The 21,784-nt window shown below is 42.5% G+C and overlaps 1 protein-coding gene across 32 annotated transcripts in view; it reads left to right on the top strand.

Annotated features, from left to right (window-relative positions):
* FARS2 (phenylalanyl-tRNA synthetase 2, mitochondrial) overlaps positions 1 to 21,784 on the top strand; it is a 626,558-nt gene that overhangs the window by 398,311 nt on the left and 206,463 nt on the right. Inside the window, exon 9 of one of the 32 annotated variants that reach the window (XM_086706383.1) lies at positions 15,297 to 15,364. The exons of the other annotated variants lie outside the window; for them this stretch is intronic. Coding sequence (XP_086562509.1) covers positions 15,297 to 15,364 — 68 coding nt within the window. The remainder of the gene's footprint in view (positions 1 to 15,296; positions 15,365 to 21,784) is intronic. 32 annotated transcript variants of the gene reach the window in all.

Genomic DNA, 21,784 nt, shown 5'->3' with positions numbered 1-21,784 from the left:
GGGGCCATGCAGTCAGCAAGCACAGTGGAAGCAGGTGACAGAGCAGACAAGCAGTCACAGGGCAGCCAGGCTTAGGGGCAGCCATCTGCCTGGACACTCCACTGGTTGGCTGAAGACCCAAGGCTCCTGATTGTCCCCTACTTAGACTTGGGATTGGCTTTGGAGTCCAGATGTGGGAGTGGGGGTGGGGGGGGGTGGGGTGTGGTTAAGTTAGAAAATCCAGGAGACCAACAGGAGCTTCAGTTTTGGTTTTTGTTGTTGTTGTTTTGTTTTGGTTTTTTGTTTGTTTTGTTTTTTGTTGTTTGTTTTGTTTTGAATACCTATACCTTCACTGGTGGGGAAAGGAGGGTCTGTTTATTCATGTGTAGTTTGGAGCTAGAGAAAGTATTACTATGATGGGAATTTAATCATGTGTCTAGTGAGGACAGAGTAAGATAGAATGTTCCATGAGATTTACATGAAGAAGAGGACACCTTAAGGCAATGTGGTGTAAGTTAGGGAGTCCCGTCTCCATAGGGCCGCTTGGCAGTCAGAGCACTAGTCAGACACTTAAGAAATGAATTCAGGACCTTATATTCAGATATCCCCAGCATGTCACCACCACGTGCCCACAGGGACCTCAGCCTCCTGCAGAGTTACCCTCAAGTATGTCTGGAGATCCCAAAAGGTGTCTCCCATTTGCTTACAGGCTTCCTGTGAACATGCTGGTGACTCTCCTGGGGCCCTCGGGTTTCCTCCTGCATATCACCGGCCCTGCTGCTGCTTCCCCTGGCTGGCACACCTGTAGGACTCTGGGGTCTTTATGGTGTCCTGTGCTATTTCAGGTTTGGGTGTCCCTGTGCTTTCCCCCTCTGGTGTCACACCTGTCCCCTGGGACTTCAGCAACTCTGCTTTGAGCCCATCTTTTTTTTTTAATTTTTTTTTCAACGTTTATTTATTTTTGGGACAGAGAGAGACAGAGCATGAACGGGCGAGGGGCAGAGAGAGAGGGAGACACAGAATCAGAAACAGGCTCCAGGCTCTGAGCCATCAGCCCAGAGCCTGACGCGGGGCTCAAACCCACGGACCGCGAGATCGTGACCTGGTTGAAGTCGGACGCTTAACCGACTGCGCCACCCAGGCGCCCCTGCTTTGAGCCCATCTTCTTTCCTACCTTGCAGAGCTCTTCCCCCACCCCCCACCAGGCTTCCCGCATGTGCCCCGCCCCCCCCAACCCATGCAAATGAAGGCTGGGGGATTCCAGTGCAGACCTGACTCCATCTCAGCTTAGACTAAAATCTTTTCCATGGAAGCACAGCTCAGAAATGAGGACAAATTCAACAAAATGCCAGTCACCTCATCTTTTGTCAACATAATTTTTTTTATGATGTCTTACTTAATATTTCTTAGAGGAGAAAGAATACCCCATGAAAGTTTTTAGATTCTCTATTTGGCGTATCTAACTTCTCCCGAAAGAAAGTACAATAGTAAGATGAGAAGAGAGGAAACCAGCAGTGAAAATTAAGCAGGTGAAGTATTTGTTCGAGAGAGGACTGCTGTGGTCTCAACATTTATACAGAATTTTACTGGAATAATCACTTATCTTATCCCAGCATTTATTAAATATGGTAATCTCTCCTAGATGATCGTCTGTCCAGCAACACACACGGTGTGCACTTTTTGGAATTCTGTAGTGATGGTGGAATAAGCATTTCTAACACATTCTTTTTGGCAGTTGCCACATTGCATTGTATTTATACAGTTCCCACTACTGCACTGCCAGTTACTGCCAGACACTGGGTCTGTAACTTTCTACTCTACTTGAGATATAAAACATAGCAACTACTCAATAAACATTTTTTTTTTATGAATGAATGATAAAAAGGAAGAAAAGCCAGCAACAACATACTTCTGTCATGTTTTCTGCAGATAAAACTGGCATCCCTTTCTATGTAGAGGAGACCCCATTTGGTAACATTTTGCACCTGGGTGAACAGAAGCCTTTACAACCCATATCCATTATGACGGTTTCTTACTGAGGAAAAACAGAGTGGAGAGGAGAATTGCTCCTTAGGAACAGAAATTAGGTCATAGCTAGTTAGATTCTGAGTAAACTGCTGGTTTAAAAATAATGTTTTTGAGACCAGTGTTCAAATAGAGAAAAGGAAAAAAAATGCCTTTCAAGAAGATTGGTTGTATCCTCTGTAAAATATATTTTAAAGCTCTGAGCATCCAGGATCAGAAAAGTGTGGGGTGTTGGAAGTATGCAAATTATTCATGATTACCTAGGAAACCCTTTTCTGATTGGAAGAGGGGCAATTGCAAGGTGGAATAGAAATTCAGAGAGTCAAATCATGACATGCTTGTGTGTATGTTTGTTTGCCACAAGATGAGGAACAAGGGAAATTTTTGAAGGAACATAACATGAAAGGAAGAAAAAAGCTGTCTGTACAGGGAAGGCAGAAAAACCTTAGCTGTCTTGAATGTGGACTTTCCAAGCCACCTGTGTACCTAAGGCATGCCATTTGGCATAATAGGAATAGTGGACCCCTGACATGGCTGCCAACATCCTTTTCTAGAAGCATCTTCTTCCCCAATATGCATGGTTAATAGGAGAGCATCTACACTGGTCCAGTGTGACTCTGCCCCTCAGCCTAAGTGATTGATCCAGGGGTGAGCACCTGATAAAGCTGGGCCAGTAAGGCCTATTCTCCATAATGTTTGGATAGAAGACCAAAGAGAGCTTAAGCTGTGAGTGACATACCTAGGAACCATCTCTGGCCATGTGTCCCATGCGGGGAGAATGTGGTAAGCAGAGAGGGAGAAGGAAGCAGCAGAACGGAGATGCAAGATGGAGAGAAGATGCTGGTATGGTTGAGTCCCAGGTTCCATTGTGTTCTGGGGCCCAGCCGCACCCTGCCCTTTCCACAGCTTGGTTGTCCAATCCTTGGTCAGATTCCCTAAGCAAGTGTGACTCCCTTGTTGTTTCATTTGAGTTTTCATTATTTGAGATCAAGTGATTTCTAAGACTCATAATTGCAGACTTTTGGCACTGGAAGAGGGCAGGAAATAAGAGGGTGACAGGCAGAAGTCATCAGCTTCCTTTCCGGAGAACTCTGGAGAACTGCAGAGATGAGGCTGCAGAGGGCCCTTGAGCTCCAAATGTTTCTATTCAGTATAATTTTGAATGGTCCTTTCCTCTTAGCTAGAATAGCTAAAAATTCATGTGTCTCAAGTTGTGACTCATTCATTCTAGTGAATATGTATTTGAACATTACCATGGGTGAGGCACCATGATATCTATGATATTTATGGTCAGGAGATATACAAATGACTTTTTAGGGGCACCTGGGTGGCTCAGTCAGTTAAGTGTCAGACTTCAGCTCAGGTGATGATCTCATGGTTTGTGGGTTCAAGCCCTGCATTGGGCTCTGGGCTGACAGCTCAGAACCCGGAGCCTGCTTTCGATTCTGTGTCTCCCTCTCTCTCTCTCTGACCCTCCCCCACTGTTTCTCTCAAAGCTAAACACTTAAAAAAATTTTTAAATGATTTTTTAAACGAGTCCTTGTCCTCAAGGAGCTCACACTCTGATAGGAGGTCAGTGCACATAGATATTTGCAATTTTTTTTTTCAACGTTTATTTATTTTGGGGACAGAGAGAGACAGAGCATGAACGGGGGAGGGGCAGAGAGAGAGGGAGACACAGAATCGGAAACAGGCTCCAGGCTCTGAGCCATCAGCCCAGAGCCCGACGCGGGGCTCGAACTTCCGGACCGCGAGATCGTGACCTGGCTGAAGTCGGACGCTTAACCGACTGCGCCACCCAGGCGCCCCTAGATATTTGCAATTTAATATGAGAAGTGTCAGGTGAGAGACGGCGCCACCACGGTTTCAAGGAAGAGCATCATGTCACTTTGCCTTAAATGCCCAAGAAATGTTTACAGATTATGTTTCAGCTGACAAATAAGAATTAGGTATGGAATGGGCCAAGAAATTCCAGGCAGAGTAGACAGCAGGCACAGAGACAGGAACACAGAGATATGAACATAATTGAGTGTACCTAGCATACAGGAAGCTTGGCAGAGCCGGGAGGGCAGGGAGGAAGGGAAGGGAATAAAGCTGGAGAGTTTGGGAGGGGCCAGACCTCAAAGGCCTGGTATTTCCTTATAAACATATGGTCCTCTCTGGTAGAATATGCGGGTACTCATTGAGCTAATTCAGCTGTTTTCAAGTTTGTAAGTGATTGTCTTGAGACTGTGCTGGCCATGGGGTAAGGTTGGAGGTAGGGTAAGGTATGGAAGCACATCTGAATGAGAGGAGATAATTGTCTGAGCTGAGACCATGGCTGAAGCCTTGTGGGAAAAGCTGACTGATGGAAAGGAAATTCAGTAAAAATCCACAGGAAATGTGGACCCATTTGGGAGAGACAACCTAGATGAAGGGACCAAATACCACTCCCCAGTCCTGAGTGTTATGACTATGAGGATGGGGGCTGACCTTGAGGCAGGGGTTAAGTAGAGGGAGCAGTGGTTTGGAGGAGGTGATTTTAATTACTTCTGGTCTTCTGTTTTTTTTGTTTTTTTTTTCAAGTCTATTTGAGAGAGAGAGAGAGAGAGAGATTGCATGCACACAAGGTGGGGAGGGGCAAAAAGAGATGGGAGAGAATCCTAAACAGGCTCTGCACTGTCAGCATGGAGCCTGATGCAGGGCTCAGACTCAAGAACTGTGAGATCATGACCTGAGCTGAAATCAAGAGTAGGACACTTAACCGACTGAGCCACCCAAGTGCCCCACTTCTTGAGTTTTAGGTAGGCCACGTGGGAATGCTGACCTAAGAGCACATGAGCGAGAAGACAAGATTAGGATATACAGTTGGCAGCTCTAGATAGGAGGTGCCCAGGACATGTCTGGAACAGGAAAAGGGTAAGATGAGGAAAGAACAAACCCCAAGGAAGTCTTAAGGGACGGAAGAGAGAAAGACTGAGTGAAGGAATTAGGAAGTACAATCCAGGAGGTCCACGTAGAGGAGCAGAGGCTGGGGGACAGAAGCCATGGAAGGTTCTGTCTTGCAGGAGCGAGATTATAGAATGCCGTCAGATAGATCTGCCAAGACCACATGGATTTGGCCAATAGGAGGCCTTCAGTAGGAAATTCAATGATAGAAAATACTTTGGTTAATCATATTTCTTCTCATTTCCCCCCTGTTGTGCCTTCATGAATATTTATCCCACAAATGCTAGTAATTAGAGAATACTTGATTTAATGGGTAGATACAGAGGATTGATGTGTTACGGAGCAAACAAAATGTCCTTACTCTAGCACTTAAACCTGCCTCTTCAGGGTTATGTGCTTGGTAATTTTCATTTACAATAATGTTGTAGGGAAGTTTCACTTTTCAGACACTTACCTGTTTTATTTTCCCTTCCTGCATAGCTCATTTAAGGGGTAGATAGAGCAGGTGAAGGATATCCATTAGCCCTTTCCGAGAAGCAGGGATTATACTGGAGTGATAGAGATTACTCCCCAGCACCAATTAAATTAATTAAATTCACTTGGGCCTGTATATAGCCACTGTATTTAACTTAAGAAAGGATATGGCATGCAAATGAAGACCTGAAAATATGAATGGAATTTGGAATTTGAACAATACTTTGATCAGCATTTCCTAAAATGGCACATGGGGAAGAAAAAACTCCTTAAGGTTGCATATGCTTCCCTTTACTTCTGTAAGACAGGGGAACCTAGGCACCTGCTGTGCAGCTCTGCCTCCTCCAGAAGATAAAGCCACCCCTTGGGAACAGAAGTGCAGTATAATACAAAGTACACACAGCTCCTGAAATTAGACTTGACCTCCACTCGCCTCTGGAGCCAAAAACAGCCTCCCCAAAATGAGAGAAAGAAAGCTAGGAAAAGAAGGTGTGAGGAGCATATCGCAAGGAGAACCAAGAAGAGCTGGTTTTGATTATATTTAGAATGTTATATTTTTTTTAACCTGGATTGAATCAATGAATACCTGCACATTGAACTTCTTTTCAGGATTCCTACTGCCAGGAAATCTGTTTCAATATGAATCCCGAATAATGTTATATCACGTCTGATACAGGAATATACCTGGCAATATTAAACAGATCAAATTCTTCAGAAGACTAGTCTGAATAGAAGCTGTTCTTAGCATAGTTAAAGTAAAGGAGATCAGTATAGGTATTCAAGATGAAAAATCCTAATAGTCAATAGAAAACCAAAATTCAAGGTCCCGCCAACCTTCAGAGCAGAGTGGTTTCAAGTGCGTCTCAGAAAACATGTGTTTTAGAGATTTTAGCCGGGGTGGGGAGCAACACATTTTCATGTCTTTTTCTGGGGTGCCCTTCCTCCCTGCCTTTAAATCATCTGATGTCTCCAGTAGTGCCTGCCCTGCCCCTTAGACAGCTTAGTTCAGCCAATGGCTGGACCAGGTGGAGATCGAAATTGGATCCCATAACATATGACCAGATTTATACATCGTAATGACACCATTTAATTATTTTAAATAATGCTTTTACTTAGGTTTCCTACTTATGGTACTACAAGGAGGATTTTTATTCTTCTAGCTCAGGCCGTAATATAAAAATGGCACGACAGTTATTGTATTCCTAATTACAAATTTGTTTAATTAAAATTACATTCAGTCATTCTGACATACATACTTTCAAGCAACTGTGAAATAGAGCTATTATCATCTTTTGGTATGCTGCCTTGAGTGGCTAATAATTTTAGTTAGGTGGTAGTTTTAGGTCCTTATTATCAGTAAATATGAAAAATAAAGCTAGAATAAAACAGTAGCAGTAATTTCAAAATTCATATTTGTTTATCAATTGGGCCTTTGCATTATGTTTTTAAAACCAGTTTCTTGGGGTGCCTGGGTGGTTCAGTGGGTTAAGCGTCCGACTTTGGCACAAGTCATGATCTCACAGTTCGTGGGTTCGAGCCCCGCATTGGGCTCTGTGCTGACAGCTCAGAGACTGGAGCCTGCTTCCGATTCTGTATCTCCCTCTCTCTCTGCCCCTCTCCTGCTCATATTCTGTCTCTCTCTCAACAATAAATGGACATTAAAAAAATAAAAAATAAAAAATAAAAAAAAAATAAAAAAATAAAAAATAAACAGTTTCCCACCTGAGGCCTCCAATAAAAATCAAGAAATCATATGTGTTAAAATATCTGCTGGATGTATTCTGTGGAAAAATAGATCCAAACAATCCATAGCAGATGTGAGGAGGAGGAGATCTCTACTGCATTTTATCCCTGAATCTAAGTCTCCGATTCATGGATGTCTGACAAATCTGTTTTAAATTGGTGGCCATGTAGATGGTGTCCCCATGGAAAGGCTACTCTCAACTTATTTTTCTATTGTTTTTAGTGAGGTGAAATTTACATGAGTGAGCAATACAGTGACATTTAATACATTCACAGTATTGTGTAACCACCACATCTCTCTGCTTATCTAGATCCAAGATGTTTTCATCACCCCAAAGAAACCCCACACCTTGCTTCCCTGCTTCCCTTTCCCCACTCCTTCCATCCCTCAGCCCCTAACTGCCACCAGTCTGCATTCTGTCTCGGTGGGTCTCCCTATTCTGAATATGTCATATACACTGCATGTTAGCCAACTTGACATTACATTACATTTTAAAAAATGGAGTTATATAGTATGTGACCTTTTGTGTCTGGCTTCTTTCACTTAGCATGTTTTTGAGGTCCATCTACCTTATACCGTGTAGCAATACTTCATTCATTTTTATGGCTGAGTAATTTTCCATTGTATGTAGAAACATATATTTTATTTATCCATTCCTTTCCTGGTGGGTATTTAGGTTGTTTCCACATTTTGGCAACTGTAAATAATGCAGGTATGAACATGTGTGCAAAAGCATTTGAGTCCCTGTTCTCAATTCTTTTGGGGATATACATAGGAATAGAGTTGCTGAGTCATTTGGTAATTCTGTTTAACTTTTTGAGGAACTGTCCAACTGTTTTCTATGGTAGCTAAATCATTTTACATTCCCACCAGCAATGTACATGGGTTTCAGTTTCTCTGCATACTCTCTGACACTTGTTCCTTCCTCCATCTCCCCCTCCCTTCCATCCATCCATCCATCCATCCATCATTTGGTTTCGATATATATGTCCTTAGCAACTAACTAATCTTTTCATAAAGTCCTTTGTTGAGCTGTAAGTGTTCTTTATACGTTCTGGGCACTTATTACACCAAACTTTTTATTGCCTCTTAACCTCTTGAAAGTTACAAATTATTTCCTTCTTTCTTTTCTTCCTCTCTCCCTCCTTTTTTTTATACCACATTTTTTATTATTATTTAAATTTTAGTTAACATACAGTGCAATATTGGTTTCAGAAGTAGAATTCAGTGATTCATCACTTACATGCAGCTCATCACAAGTACCCTCTTTACTACCCATCTAGCTCATCTCCTACCCACCTCCTTCCATCAGCCATTTGTTTTCTATCGTTAAGAGTCTCTTGTTTCCCTCTCTTCTCTTCCCCCCTTTTCCCATATGTTCATCTGTTTTATTTCTTAAATTCCACATTTGAGTGAAATCATATGGTATTTGTCTTTCTCCAACTGACTTATTTCACTTAGCATGATACATTCTAGCTCCATCCATTCTTTTCTTTCTTATATGTTAAAAATATTAGATTTGGGTATTAGATATAATGGATCTTTATTTTAAGAAAAGAAAGATAATTTAAATTCCCTATAATTCAACCACTCACAGATGAGCACTGTTTTCATTTTTATGTCCTTCTTCTAGTCTTTTTTTTTAATATATAGAATGAACATGCATACATATATTTTCAGAGAATTCTGCTTTCATCGTGTACTATTTAAATTTTTTAGTGCTTTTTTGATGTGGAAAAGTTATACTTATTTACATATAATTATCAGAGCACTTCGTTGTTTCAGTGACTGGTGGAATAAAATCTTTCCATGTGCTTGTTAATCATTTGAATACTTCTCATAAGAGTTGGGGTTTTATAAACAATAAAACCTGTCAGATCAACTTGTATAAGCTATTTATATACCCAGAATCCTAGTCCACTTTCTCTCATGGTTGTTATGATTTTTTTTCAGATTGTTATCTGCCTTTTATTCTGTGTGGTGTCTGGGACATAGCAATATTTTATCTTCTTTCGTATTGTCATATCTAATGTTTTTTTTCACTGATTCCTTCAGTTGTCTTAAAAAGTCCTTATCTAACATGTAAAGGATTATATAAATATTTACTTACATTTTCTCCTTTTCTTTTATTTATTTATTTATTTATTTTTGAGAGAGCACAAGCAGGGGAGGGGCAGACAGAGAGGGGGACAGAGAATCTGAAGTGGACTCTGTGCTGACAACAGCGAGCCTGATTTGGGGCTTGAACTCACGAACCCTTAGATCATGACCTGAGCTGAAGTGGGATGCACAACTGACTGAGCCACCCAGGCACCCCTACTCACATTTTCTCTTAAGTTGTTTATTTAAATTGTATTTCTGGATCCATCTGGAACTTACGATGGTATTGCGAGATGAGAGGGTCACACTTTTATTTTCCTAAATAGCTAACTGTCTTTCCTGATACCATATACAAGATCAATAATTTGCAATAATAGAATCTGTTACCAAAGACATGAAACCAATTACTTCACTCAGTTTTGTTTTTTTTTTTTTTTAAAAAGACACTTAAACACTGGCATATATATGAACTGGGTCATCTATGCCTTGGTTTACATGTATTCCTATTCTCACTAAATGAGTAGCCACACTGTCATGTCAGACCAGAGTAGCCATGTGGCTACCCCAAGTCTCTCTTCTGGAGGCTGCATTGTCATCTGAGGACACTGGGAAGCAAAGCCTTTGCATGTCCTTTGTCCCAGGCAAATGCTTATGTGTCAGATTGATCAGATTCCTGAGATTGGGCTGGATTGTGGTTTCTGGGGTTCAGTTAACCTTCAGTAGCTACACAATGTAGTTGTTGCCATATTCTGTCTTATTTCATGTTATGTCCTGGAAGGAATAGAGCATGTCATTGCCCAGAGCGGGGAAGCCTTTGTGGGGTAGTGGCTGCAGCATGGGCTCTGGAGTTGCCTTCAGTTCAGCTCCTATCTTTGTCACTTGTTGGCCTGTGGGACTTTAAGCAGCTGGCTTTATCTTTCTAAGCCTCAGTTTCTTTATCTTTAAAATGGACTTAACATTAGGGCCTACTTTATAAGGCTATTTTGCAGTGCCTGGCACATAAGTATACAATAAATGTTAATACTGTTGTTGATGGTGATGTTAATATCCTAGCGGTGAGTTTCTTCTGGGAGAAACTAACTTTAATTAAATGCAAGCATTAAACACACACCAAGAACAGCAAAGCATCTAGGTTGGAAAGCTTTATATGTTGTATTTACTATAGTTAAGCTCATACTCAAATTAAGCATCCAGTTGCTCAACGATCGTTTGTTGCAAGCAATAAAGTTGCTTTCTCAAGGTCTTAATTATATTGGATTAAAAGACAGAAAAAGAAGGTTGAGTATATGGCAAGAGAAGAAAAGTATGGTGGGGTTAAGATATGAGAAAGGGATTTTTTTAGCATCTTAAGAAAACATTAATTATAATTAATTATACTGGGGGGGTGGGGCGGGGTAAGTGCTGTATATGCTGCTGGTAGAAAAGTGGGACAAAGGAGAGGAGAAGGACACCCCATGCCAGGAAATGATGCCAGCACATCTGTTCACAGGGTGGTATCTGATGAGACTTCCACTCTGGACAGGCCCTATGTCTTTGTATCTCAGGGTTTTGATTCAGGCCTGATGTCTACACCACAGAGTCTGAATACCAGAGGGATCCTGCACAAGGCAGACGGCACTTTGTATTCTGATTTGGAATTCAGCAAGAAGTTCATTCAGTGATGTAAGTGAATACCAACTAGTTACTGTCAGTGTTCATGAAACAAGGGATAGCATTCATTTTTAGGAGCTATCACTATTTTGCCATCATCTAGTGGTATTTTTTTAATGTTTATTTTTGAGAGGGAAAGACAGAGTGAGTGGGGGAGGGGCAGAAAGAGGAGGACACAGAACTCGAAGCAGGCTCCAGCCCTCTGTCAGCACAGAGCCCAACATGGGGATTGAACTCACCAACCACAAGATCATGACTTGAGCCAAAGTTGGACTCTTAACCAACTAGGCCTCCCAGGCACCCCTCTATTGTTATTTTTATGTCTATTTCATGGTAAAATAATTTTCAAAGCACATCAACTATTAGACATCTAGTTTTAAATAGCATAGTTATATTGACTTACAAAAAGCAATTGCATTTCTTTTTGAGTTTTAAAGACATGTGATAGGTTTGTTTGGGTGTTTTGTGTTAATCAGCATTTCTGTTTGGAGATGTGTAATGAGCATTCCAAACTTCAAACTCATATATGCATTTATAACACTGGATGTACCTAAGAAAATGGCCACACTTAAGTGGAAGACTAAAAGTATAAATCTCTATGAGGAAGTGTAGTTCTTGTATATGGATGTGTGTTTGAGCTTGACTATAGAACCCTGAGCTTTTGCAGCTAAGGCTTGAGAGCATAGTGGTTACCTTTTGGGGTATCTGCATAGCTACTAGTGATTTCCCCTCCTCTGTGAACACCTCCTCTCTCCCTCTCCAGAGCAGTGGGCCCTGGCAGCCATGTTGTGCAGTGAGGCTTCCTCTCTACACCACCCTACCCCTAGTCCCAGTCTCAGATGATTGGACCCAGACAGATGCTCGACCCATGAGAATTTACAGCTGGTGATGACAGGGATTAAGTCATTCTTCGACAGAGGTACTTTCCATGTTGTCTTTTTGCCTTAAGGAGCAGAGAGGCAACGAATGGCAGTTTACAGAGAAGAAAACCAAGCAGATATACAGACAGAAGTAGAGACAGAAGGCCAAGATGAAATCCAGAGGGCAGTCAGGTCCCTTATTCCTATGCTTTCCTGGAGCTGGAAGGCCTTCCTCTCTCAGGCTGTTTGGCTCCTGAAACAAATTCCCCTTTCTTGTGGAGCCAGCAAGACGAAAAGCAGATTTCCTTAACTTGCCCCAGGCATCCAGCTAAGGTACCCTGGAAGTACAGTGGTATCCTGTTTCTGTCCCCTGAGAGCCTCTTTGTTAGCCTAAGTGCCTAAGTACGTTCGCTGGCAATTAGGAGCTCTGCTGCCTAAGTGTCTACTTCAATCCGTCAGTTACACTTTCTGACCCACTGCATTGGCACAGCAGCTCCCATGTCAGGGAGTGGGCAGAGAGTGCCTCCCAAATCGAGAAAAGCCACTCCAGGCACCAGATGGCAAGGAGAATTTCATAGAACATATTGGTAAGAAGTGAAGCCTCTTTGCTAATACTTTCCCTAAACACTGTCAGTTGAAGGGAGCTTCAGGCAGGCGTACAGGGAGACAAATAAATGCACACAGCCATCCATCCCGGCATGAGGTCCACAAGACATTCCCAGGAGCGTGGCAAACTCATGAGAAGAGGAAGGAGAATAATCCAGAGCAGAACAAGGAACAACTGATTGCCAGGTCAGACTGAGCTGTTCCTGGTGAGGAGGACTAGGGCCTCAGAGTCCACATCCTCAACACATCCCATACAATCAGCTGTGTCTGAATTAACTGTGAGAATAAAAGCAAACCTTTGTTGAGGGCTGTGTCCACTGGCTGCGGCTCAGCACTAAGTCTTTATTCGCCGGACCTCATTACACCTTTACATCTCCCTTGAGAAAAGGTTGTGCGCTTCCGTTTAGATACCAGGCACCTTAGGTGAAGCATCTCACCCGCCTCTAGTGGCGGAGCCAGGATTCAACCCCAGTGGTGTGAGCCCCGGACACGTTCCTACCAAATCACTCTACTGCTTCCAGCATGTGGCTTGAAATTGCTCGCCGGCCCCTTTGGTGTTGTGCTAGAGACCCACATTCCTTTGCTGGGGCCACCATGCAAAGGCTTCCACATTCCTTTGCTGGGGCCACCATGATAAACACCACAGACTGGGTTGCTGAAACAAAGGAATTTATTGTCTCCATGGCCTGGAGGCTAGAAGTTCGAGATCAAGGTGTCAGCAGGATTGACTCCTTCTGAGGCATCTCTCCTTGACTCAGATGCCACATTCTCCCCATGTCCTCACATGGTCTTTCTTCTGTGTATGTCTGTGTCCTGATATCTTCCTGTAGGATTGGGGCCCACTACATGACCTCATTTTAGGTTAATTACCTCCGTAAAGACCCTGTCTCCAAGTGAGGTCATATTCTAAGGTACTGAGAGTAAAGACTTCAACATATGAATTTGGGGGGACAAATTTAGCCCACAACAGCTCCTAAAGGAATTTTATGGATAGTTCTGGGTTTCTGTCCCCAGTCTGATATCTAAGGTGGGCAGTGAAAACAAGGAGCACCCTTGTAGAGCAGTCGCTCCTGGCTGGGGATGCTGTACCATATACAGGGAGATGCTACTGTCTGATCACTCACTCTCTGATCCCATATTCTAGCACAGGACTGTAAAAAGATAACATGCTTTGCTTTTGCTTTTGCCTTGTAGCATTGCTTTTCACAATGAAATGAGCTACTTTAGGCACTGAAGCTTGCTCTGGGGATGTGCAACCGGTAGGGAAGACACAAAATCCACCCAGTCTCAGAGCAGGCTTCCCTGAGAACTGACCTCTCTCAGGATTGGGTGCCTTGCTAGCTAGCACCCAGGAAGCTTGTCTCATGCCCCTGTTATGTGCTTCCCACAACAGGGCTTGACCATGATGGTGCCTGGGCACCCAATGGTGTCTATTTCACAGCTCCTAATGATTCTTTTTCTCTTGTGACACGTCCAGCTTCCCCACAAGGGAAGATCTGATTGGTCCGTAGAGTCACTGCCATGAGGGGGGCCTCTGCTGGATAGAGCTCAAGACACTCATCGCTGCCTGCCCAACCCCCATCCCCAGTCCAGTCATCAGAGGCCTGCAGATGGGGTCATGTAACCTGAGCATGGATTGATGTAGGAGAAAGAGCTCTGCATTCTACCAGCCTCTGTCCTGTTTTGGGACAGGTCACTTAGCTTCTCTGAGCCACTGGTTCATCATTCTGAAAAAACTGATATAATAACCCTACCTTAAAATCAGTATTATAAGTCTAAAATGAGATGAAGTTCTTAAAAATACATCCAAATGTTTTAAAGCAAAGTGATTGAATTTTTAATTTTAACATGTGTTTCTTCAGCCTTCTGTTTGACTGCTGATGTATTCCCAGTGCCTGTTACTGAACCTTTGTATCTCATGTCCTGTCAGGGGAGTTTTTTAACCAGAAGCCATATTGGTCTCAGTGATTATGTGAAATTTGCATATGAAATGTTCTAATGTTTGTACCCTGCACTTAAAGAACTTCTGAAGACTTGTGTTCATCAGGGAATCTTGTCGGACATATTCGGAATATTTGGGGGAATTTTCAGAAATGAGAAGTAGCTGCTTCTTGCTAAAGTATGGTTCACAGTTGAGCAGGTCATTTGCATAAATAGCCCATGGGGAGCCATGGTGTCTTGGAAGGGCCACATTTTGTGAACTGGGGAATCAGATCTATCTTCCTCTCTTCTTTAATCAGAGTTTGGCTCTTGCTCTGCAAACAGGTCAGTGAGATGAGAGCAGGTGCCAGTGATGGCTCTGGAAGTGTAGGGCCTTGTAAGGATCCATGATGTCCTTGTAGTATTCCACTGGCAAGTGAGGTCCCCTGCAGAACCAATCTGTCACTCACCAAGAGAGATGTGGCCAGTACCCATCACGGGGGTAGGTCCTGGGCATCTGACTAGAAAGAACATGCAATTTTTGGAAGGGTCACCTACTTTCCTCTCCTTGCTTCAGGGCTTCAGTGCCCAAGGGTCACATACTTTCCCTATGGTGAGTTGTCTCTTTAATCAACTCTCCACTCATCTGGTGGGTTTCTGAATAACTTGTTTTAATCACATTCCATTTTACTAATAATATGCTTCACTATTGGACAGAGGTTTTAAAGGTTGTGTCCTTAAATAACATTTAACTTTTTTGTCAGGGTGTGTCTTTGAGGTCTCTTTTTCCTGGAATCCCATGTGGGTACTTTTCTTAGGGTGTATGTGTCTGTGTGTATATGTATGCTATTGTGCACCAGGTCTGTATAAGGTACTGTATTATGTAGTGATACAGTGGGAAGACTGAGGCTCAGAAGTCTAATTCACCCTCCTGATGTTACACAGCTATTCAGTAATCATGCAGGTCTTAAAAGCGACACAGTGGCTCTGACTTTTTGCTTTTTATGCAGAACAACCAAATTAAATCTGGGAGCTGGCCATCCCTCCTACTTGGAGCACCAGGATTTTACTTTTCCAGGTCAGTGTCCCAGACTCAAGTCCTGACTTGAGCAGTTTCATGCAGAGGTCCCTGGCAGCCCAGGCTTTAGGACAGAGCCCCCACTGCTCTGTTCCCAGTGCAGGCTGGAGACAGGCCAACCCCTCTTCCTGTTGGGGCAGTGCCGTGAGGGCAGTGGACAGCTATTTTGGAAGATGGTCCTTATTTTCAAAACACTATTCATTTCCCTTGGACTTTTCCTACTCAAAGTGGTGTGTCATTGCAGGATCGCAGAGCCGAGAGGCATCCCAGCCCATTCTGTTCCACGGGTGTTTTGTACACTGACTGTCCATTATATTTTGTGTGTCAATGGTCCTAGGGACAGCATGCTCCCAGACTGCATTCCCTTGGTGTCAAGTGCAGGTAATGAAACTCAGGGTTAATTTTAGCCCAGGAAACTGTACAAAAGATGCTTGCTTATCCAGAATGCTTATCTGTGAGTTACTGCACATACCAAGTGTGGGTTACTGGATATCAAAGTTCAAATACTGAGGCCACCGGGCAACCTTAATAGTACAACTCAAGGACTCCTTTCCTTGGGAAACCTCTCATGATACCCCTGTCCTCCAGGGAAAGTTGTTCATGTTGGTTTTCACTATGCCCATATGTACATCCATCAGAAAGCCACTAACATTTCATTGTACTTCATATTTTCATGTGTCTCCCACTAGACTGTGAACTTAAGGGTAGGAATTTTATCTTATTGATCTATTTTTCTCAGGGCTTGCCATAATGATGGGCAATTAGTAAATATTTACTAAATGAATAAAATCTTCTTAGCCATAGACTTACAGCAGTCCCCCCTTATCCACAGGAGGTACATTCCAGGGCCCCCAGAGGATGCCTGAAACTGCAGAGAGTGCCAAACCCTGTATATGCTATGTTTTTCCTCTACACAACGTATCACACCTGTGATAAAACTTAATTTATAAATGAGGTACAGAAAGAGATTAACAACATAATATAATAGAACTATATAACAATGTACTGTAATAAAAGTTATGTGAATGTGGTCTCTCTCTCTCTCTCTCTCTCTCTCAAAACACCTTTACTGTACTATATCATCCTTCTTATGATGTGAGATGACAAAATGCATACATGATGAGATGAAGTGAGGTGAGTGACATAGACATTAGGCTAACTACCGACCTGTTGATAATAGGTCAGAAGGAGGACTGGTTGCTTCCAACTGCAGTAGACCATGGGTAGCTGGAACCCTGGAAAGGAAAGCTGTAGACAAGCGGGGGAAGTCTGCCATATGCTCATACTATACTCATATGTACATATGTGTATGTGTAATGTGTATATGTATACGGACTGTAACACACTTATACATATATATGTGTACACATATATATTATATAAGACCTATTTCAGATACCAGTAGCTTCTCATTTTCAGGGGACAAGTTCATTGCTATGGAGAACTATAAATGTAGAACATTAAAGGCTTAACCATGAGCTATGCTGATCCAGGACAATCCATGTATAGTGCTCTTCTAAATATTCTGAATCCAAGATGTGTCTCTTTTCTTTTAAGTCACTTGACCATTGTTTAAGCTTTCTGATTATTTGGATTAAGGGCTAATGATGGTTCACTCCAAGCTAAAACAGTTACTTTGAAAATATAAACTCTTAATTTTAAAACCTTTTGGAATATCTCAACTTCTTCTTTCCCCTTTTAAAACTGTAATTGAGAGTTGACATTCTAGCGTATCCTGTCTTTGCCCTGCTTGTAGAATCTAACCCAGCACCTCAGGAAGAAGAATGGAAGAGGATTTTTTTAAATGTCAAAAAATAAAAATAGAACTTCCTCCTGTGCATCTCACTCTAGCTTCTGTGGCAGACCTCGGATGCCTGCTTTCTAGGATTAGATAAGAAAGTCATTTGCACAGCTGTAAACAACTTAAAAGAAGGGCAAATTTGAAATGCACTGTGTTCATGATTTGAGTCCAATGTGCCAGTAGGGCAGGCACAGAAGGATGGGGCCTCCAAGTGAACTCACTAGGCGCATCAGACCCTCCACAGCCCAGTCTTTGCCTTCAGAGCTCCCTCTGCGTCCTCATGACATTCCAGGGCCACATCCTCCATGAGCATGTTTCCTCTGGCCCTGGCTGGGCCTGACCCTGCAGTGCCCACCATCTTGACATAAACATGGCCCCATCCCAGAGAGATGGGGCTGAAGGAGTGACACTAAGAGCTTGAAACATGAGTTTCAGGAAGAAGCTTGATTAGCCGCTTTTTAAAGAAATAGTTGTTTTAGATTAAGGAAATAAATAGTTCCACTCTAAGAAAAACTCTATCTACACACACACACACACACACACACACACAAATTTTCTTCCTGGAGGAGAAAGCAAATGTGTGTGGGTGAAACAAGGAACTGAAATAATAATCCAGCTTTGATCAAAACTCCTTGTTATAGTGTTCCCTCTGAAAATGATTTCTAATCAATGAGCGCTACCACAGAGCACCAAGGAGTAATTACCTTACATGTGTTTCACTCTGAGCTGTGATTAGAAACAAGATGTGAGATCAGAGGGGCATAAAACGAATATAAGAAGGAAAAAAATCTCAGATAGGAGCTGAAATGCGCAGGCTGTGGGATATTTAATAAGTTGGAGGCTTGTTCCAGGTAGTGATGTCGACATTCATTCATTTACTTCGTTAACATTTCCCTGCTGCACTGACGATAGCAGCAGGGTGTTCAGGTGACTTCTCACATTCTGCCCTTATATGCAACGACAGGGCAAGCAGCTGGCTCCCATTGAAGTGTGAGCATTAGTTCACAGGTGTTCAGGTAGCAGAGAGGGATTTGGGCTCCTAACCCTGCACCTGCACATTTCCCAGTGGTTAGGAGCCAGTTTTCAGCATGGACTGCTTGGTTCATGCTCCAGCCTGAGCAGTAGTGGAACCTGGGCCTTATGAGCCCAAGATGAGAGGCAGGGGCCTGGGAAAGGGACTCATACACTTGGAACAGTTCTACCAGTGAAAGAAAAACTTGAGAGGCTAGGGGCAAGTGTGTGGTGGGATTATTGAGAAGGTGAAGACCCCTTGGTCTGTTGAGGAGAGAGGAGGTCTTTGGCCCAAAGTGTTTGCTGGGCATTTACTGAACCCATGAGAAAGACTTTCTTTTTATTTTTTTCTTTTTGAATTAGTGTTTTTCTTTTTTTTTTTCTTTTATTCAAAACCAAGTTAGTTACCATATAGTGTAATGATGATTTCAGGAGTAGAATTTAGCGATTCATCACTTACATTTAACACCCAGTGCTCGTCCCAACAAGTGCCCTCCTTAATGCCCATCGCCTATTTAGCCCATCCTCCCCCAATACCCTGCCAGCAACCGTCAGTTTTTTCTCTGTATTAAGGAGTCTCTTATGGTTTGTCTCCCTCTCTCTTTTTATATTATTTTGCTGCCCTTCCCATATGTTCATCTGGTTTGTTTCTTAAATTCCACATAAGAGTGAAATCATATATTTGTCTTTCTCTAACTTATTTGGCTTAGCATAATGAACTCTAGTTCGATCCACATTGTTACAAATGGTAAGATTTCATTGTTTTTGATGGCTGAGTAATATTCCAGTGTGTACGTGTGTATACATACCACATCTTCTTTATCCATTTGTCAGTTGATGGACATTGGGCTCTTTCCATACTTTGGCTATTGTTGATAGTGCTGCTATACACATTGGGGTGCATGTGCCCCTTCAAATCAGCACTCCTGTATCCTTTGGATAAATACCTAGCAGTGCTATTGCTGAGTCATAGGGTAGTTCTGTTTTTAATTATTGTCCAGAGTGGCTGCACCAGTTTGCATTCCCACCAGCAATGCAAAAGGGTTCTTCTTTCTCTGTATCCTTGCCAACATCTGTTGTTGCCTGAGTTGTTTATTTTAGGCATTTTGACAGGTGTGAGGCATCTCATTGTGGTTTTGATTTATATTTCCCTGATGATTAGTGATGTTGAGCATCTTTTCATGGATGAAATGATGAAATCCAGCCATCTGGATGTCTTCTTTGGAAAAGTGTCTATTCATGTATTTTGCCCATTCTTCACTGGATTTTTTTTTTTTTTTTGAGTGTTGAGTTTGATAAGTTCCTTATAGATTTTGGATGACTCTGTATCTGATACGTCATTTGCAAATATCTCCTCCTATTATGCTGTTTGCTTTTTAGTTTTGCTGATTGTTTCCTTCACTGTGCAGAAGCTTTTTATCCTGATGAGGTTCCAATAGTTTATTTTTACTTTTGTTTCCCTTGCCTCCAGAGACATGTCAAGTAAGAAGTTGCTGTAGCCAAAGTCAAAGAGGTTATTGCTGTTTTTTTCTTGAGGATTTTGATGGTTCCCTGAGGGAGAGTTTCTGAACTCCTAAGACTATATGGTGAACATATAATGAAAACACCTGCACACCAAGAAGCAAAAATGTTCACTCTGATGACCATCCTGCAGTAGGGCAATGCTCAGGCACAGAATGTTACTTTCATTTGTAAGACAGAGGATCCCTCCACAACGTGATCACTATTCAGCCACAGCACAGACCTGCTCCTTCCTTTCCTTGAGAGGTGCCAGTTGTGTGCACTGATTCCTTTTCACCCTTGTCTCCAAAGAACTGAAAGAATATCAGCATTTCTACACACATGATCTTGAATAGCCTCTCAGCATGTTTAGTGTATGATTTCCTTAAAAGCATTCTTACTAGGTGATACTCTTCCCAGAGAAAAGCTTGGAGGTCCAAGGTTTGATCTACCAGTTTTAAACTCATTATCAGTGGCTCACTTATCTTATGATGTTCCTACTGTTTCAACCTGCATCCCTACTCCCAGTAGGTGATAATATAGTTTTTAAAATTCTTATCCTTTGCCAAAGGATGGAAAGAAGCTAGAATGAGTGACAGGTTTACTGTAGTGTCATTCCCTGAATATGTTTACAAATGGGAATAGCTACAAATGCAGGATCATCGAGGGCTCACCTTAATGTAACTTAGAAAATGGACCAAATAGACTCCCACCCCATAGTTGACCCAGGTCTCATGATTCTGAAGAAGTGACATTTAGCACAGTATAGGACCTTACCGAATTTCTTTGCTTTAAAAACTTACCAGTTGACTTGGGTAAGACATTCTTTACACCTTCAGGGATACTTAAACACTTCCTATGTTATTCTGGAAACCTTTCACCCAGCAGTAAATATTATCAACCTCTGAAACAGTGAATGACAGTCAGCCTGCCACTGGTGTAAAATCAGGTACCAGAACAGAGCACCTTTCCCTGATGCAGTCAGAATTAAGACAGCCAGAATGTACCTTAAGTATCTAAGAAAAACTTGACCAAAGCACAGGGCCACTGCATCTGTTGTTATTTTAGATTTATTCAATTAGAGTCCCAAGCAAAGTAAATTGAGCTGTGTGGCTGATTTGAATATTACCTTGGAAGAGAGTATAAAGAGATTAACAAACCCTAAGGGACTAAGAAGGAGAGTGCCAGGCTCCTCCTTCTGTCCCCACACTTCGGCCGCCTTTTGCAGATTTGTTTACAAAGGACCAGAATCAAAGCAGGAGAGCAGACGTGCCTTTTGTTCAGTGCCTCACAGTCCTTTCTCTGCTTCACCATCATCAGAAATTTCCTCTGTGTGTGTGTGTGTGTGTGTGTGTGTGTGTGTGTCTGAGAGACAGAGAGTGCGTGTGTGAACTACAGCAAAATCAAAGCTGGCATGTGTGGAAGCTTTCAAGTTGAGGAAGGAGGCCCATCCTGAGAACGGGGGACATTTGGTCCGGTTGAATTGTGCCTCTGTCTTGGCATTTGTGTTGTCTGGCACAGTCGGCTGCATTAAATTGACCTGGTGCCACAAAAAAATTGGCACATGAGAAATATTAAAATTAACTGCACAGGACTCACATTTCCTTAGGCTGTAGGGTAAGTTAACTATGCGTTTCAACAGAGAGCTTCCTCCGTTCTACCGTCTCCAGTGCCATGTGGCGATTGGTTGTCTCCCACTTCATTCAAAGACTGAGGCATTTTTCCACGGGTTTTACTCATGATTTAACAGAGGTACAGGAATAGGATGATGCCAGGGAGGCCATCCTGTTTTCAGGATGCAAGTGGTATTTTTAAATCAGGTCTTTCATGCTTCGGCAGATTGAGATGGCAGTGAGTTTTCGAGTAGAGTAGGAAGCTGGACTGAGGACATAGAGGGAGCAGTAGGGGGAAACACCGAGGACAATGGAGAGGCCTTCTTGGGGATTACTTTTCACTCTTAATCATGACTTTTCAATGTCTTTCTTATTCCCTTGGGTCCTCACTGTTTTCAGGGTATGTCCAATGCTGCTTAACAAATAAAGTCTACAGTATTAGATTAGGAAAGAATATATCTAGGCTGCAGGGGCTCTGCCACTAACCAGCTGTGT

The sequence above is a fragment of the Puma concolor genome, chromosome B2 (assembly GCF_028749965.1).
Source record: "Puma concolor isolate L17-30 chromosome B2, mPumCon1.1.hap2, whole genome shotgun sequence".
Lineage (NCBI taxonomy): Eukaryota > Metazoa > Chordata > Mammalia > Carnivora > Felidae > Puma > Puma concolor.
The sequence above is the reverse complement of the archived record's forward strand: the minus strand, read 5'-3'. Positions and strand labels throughout refer to the sequence as shown.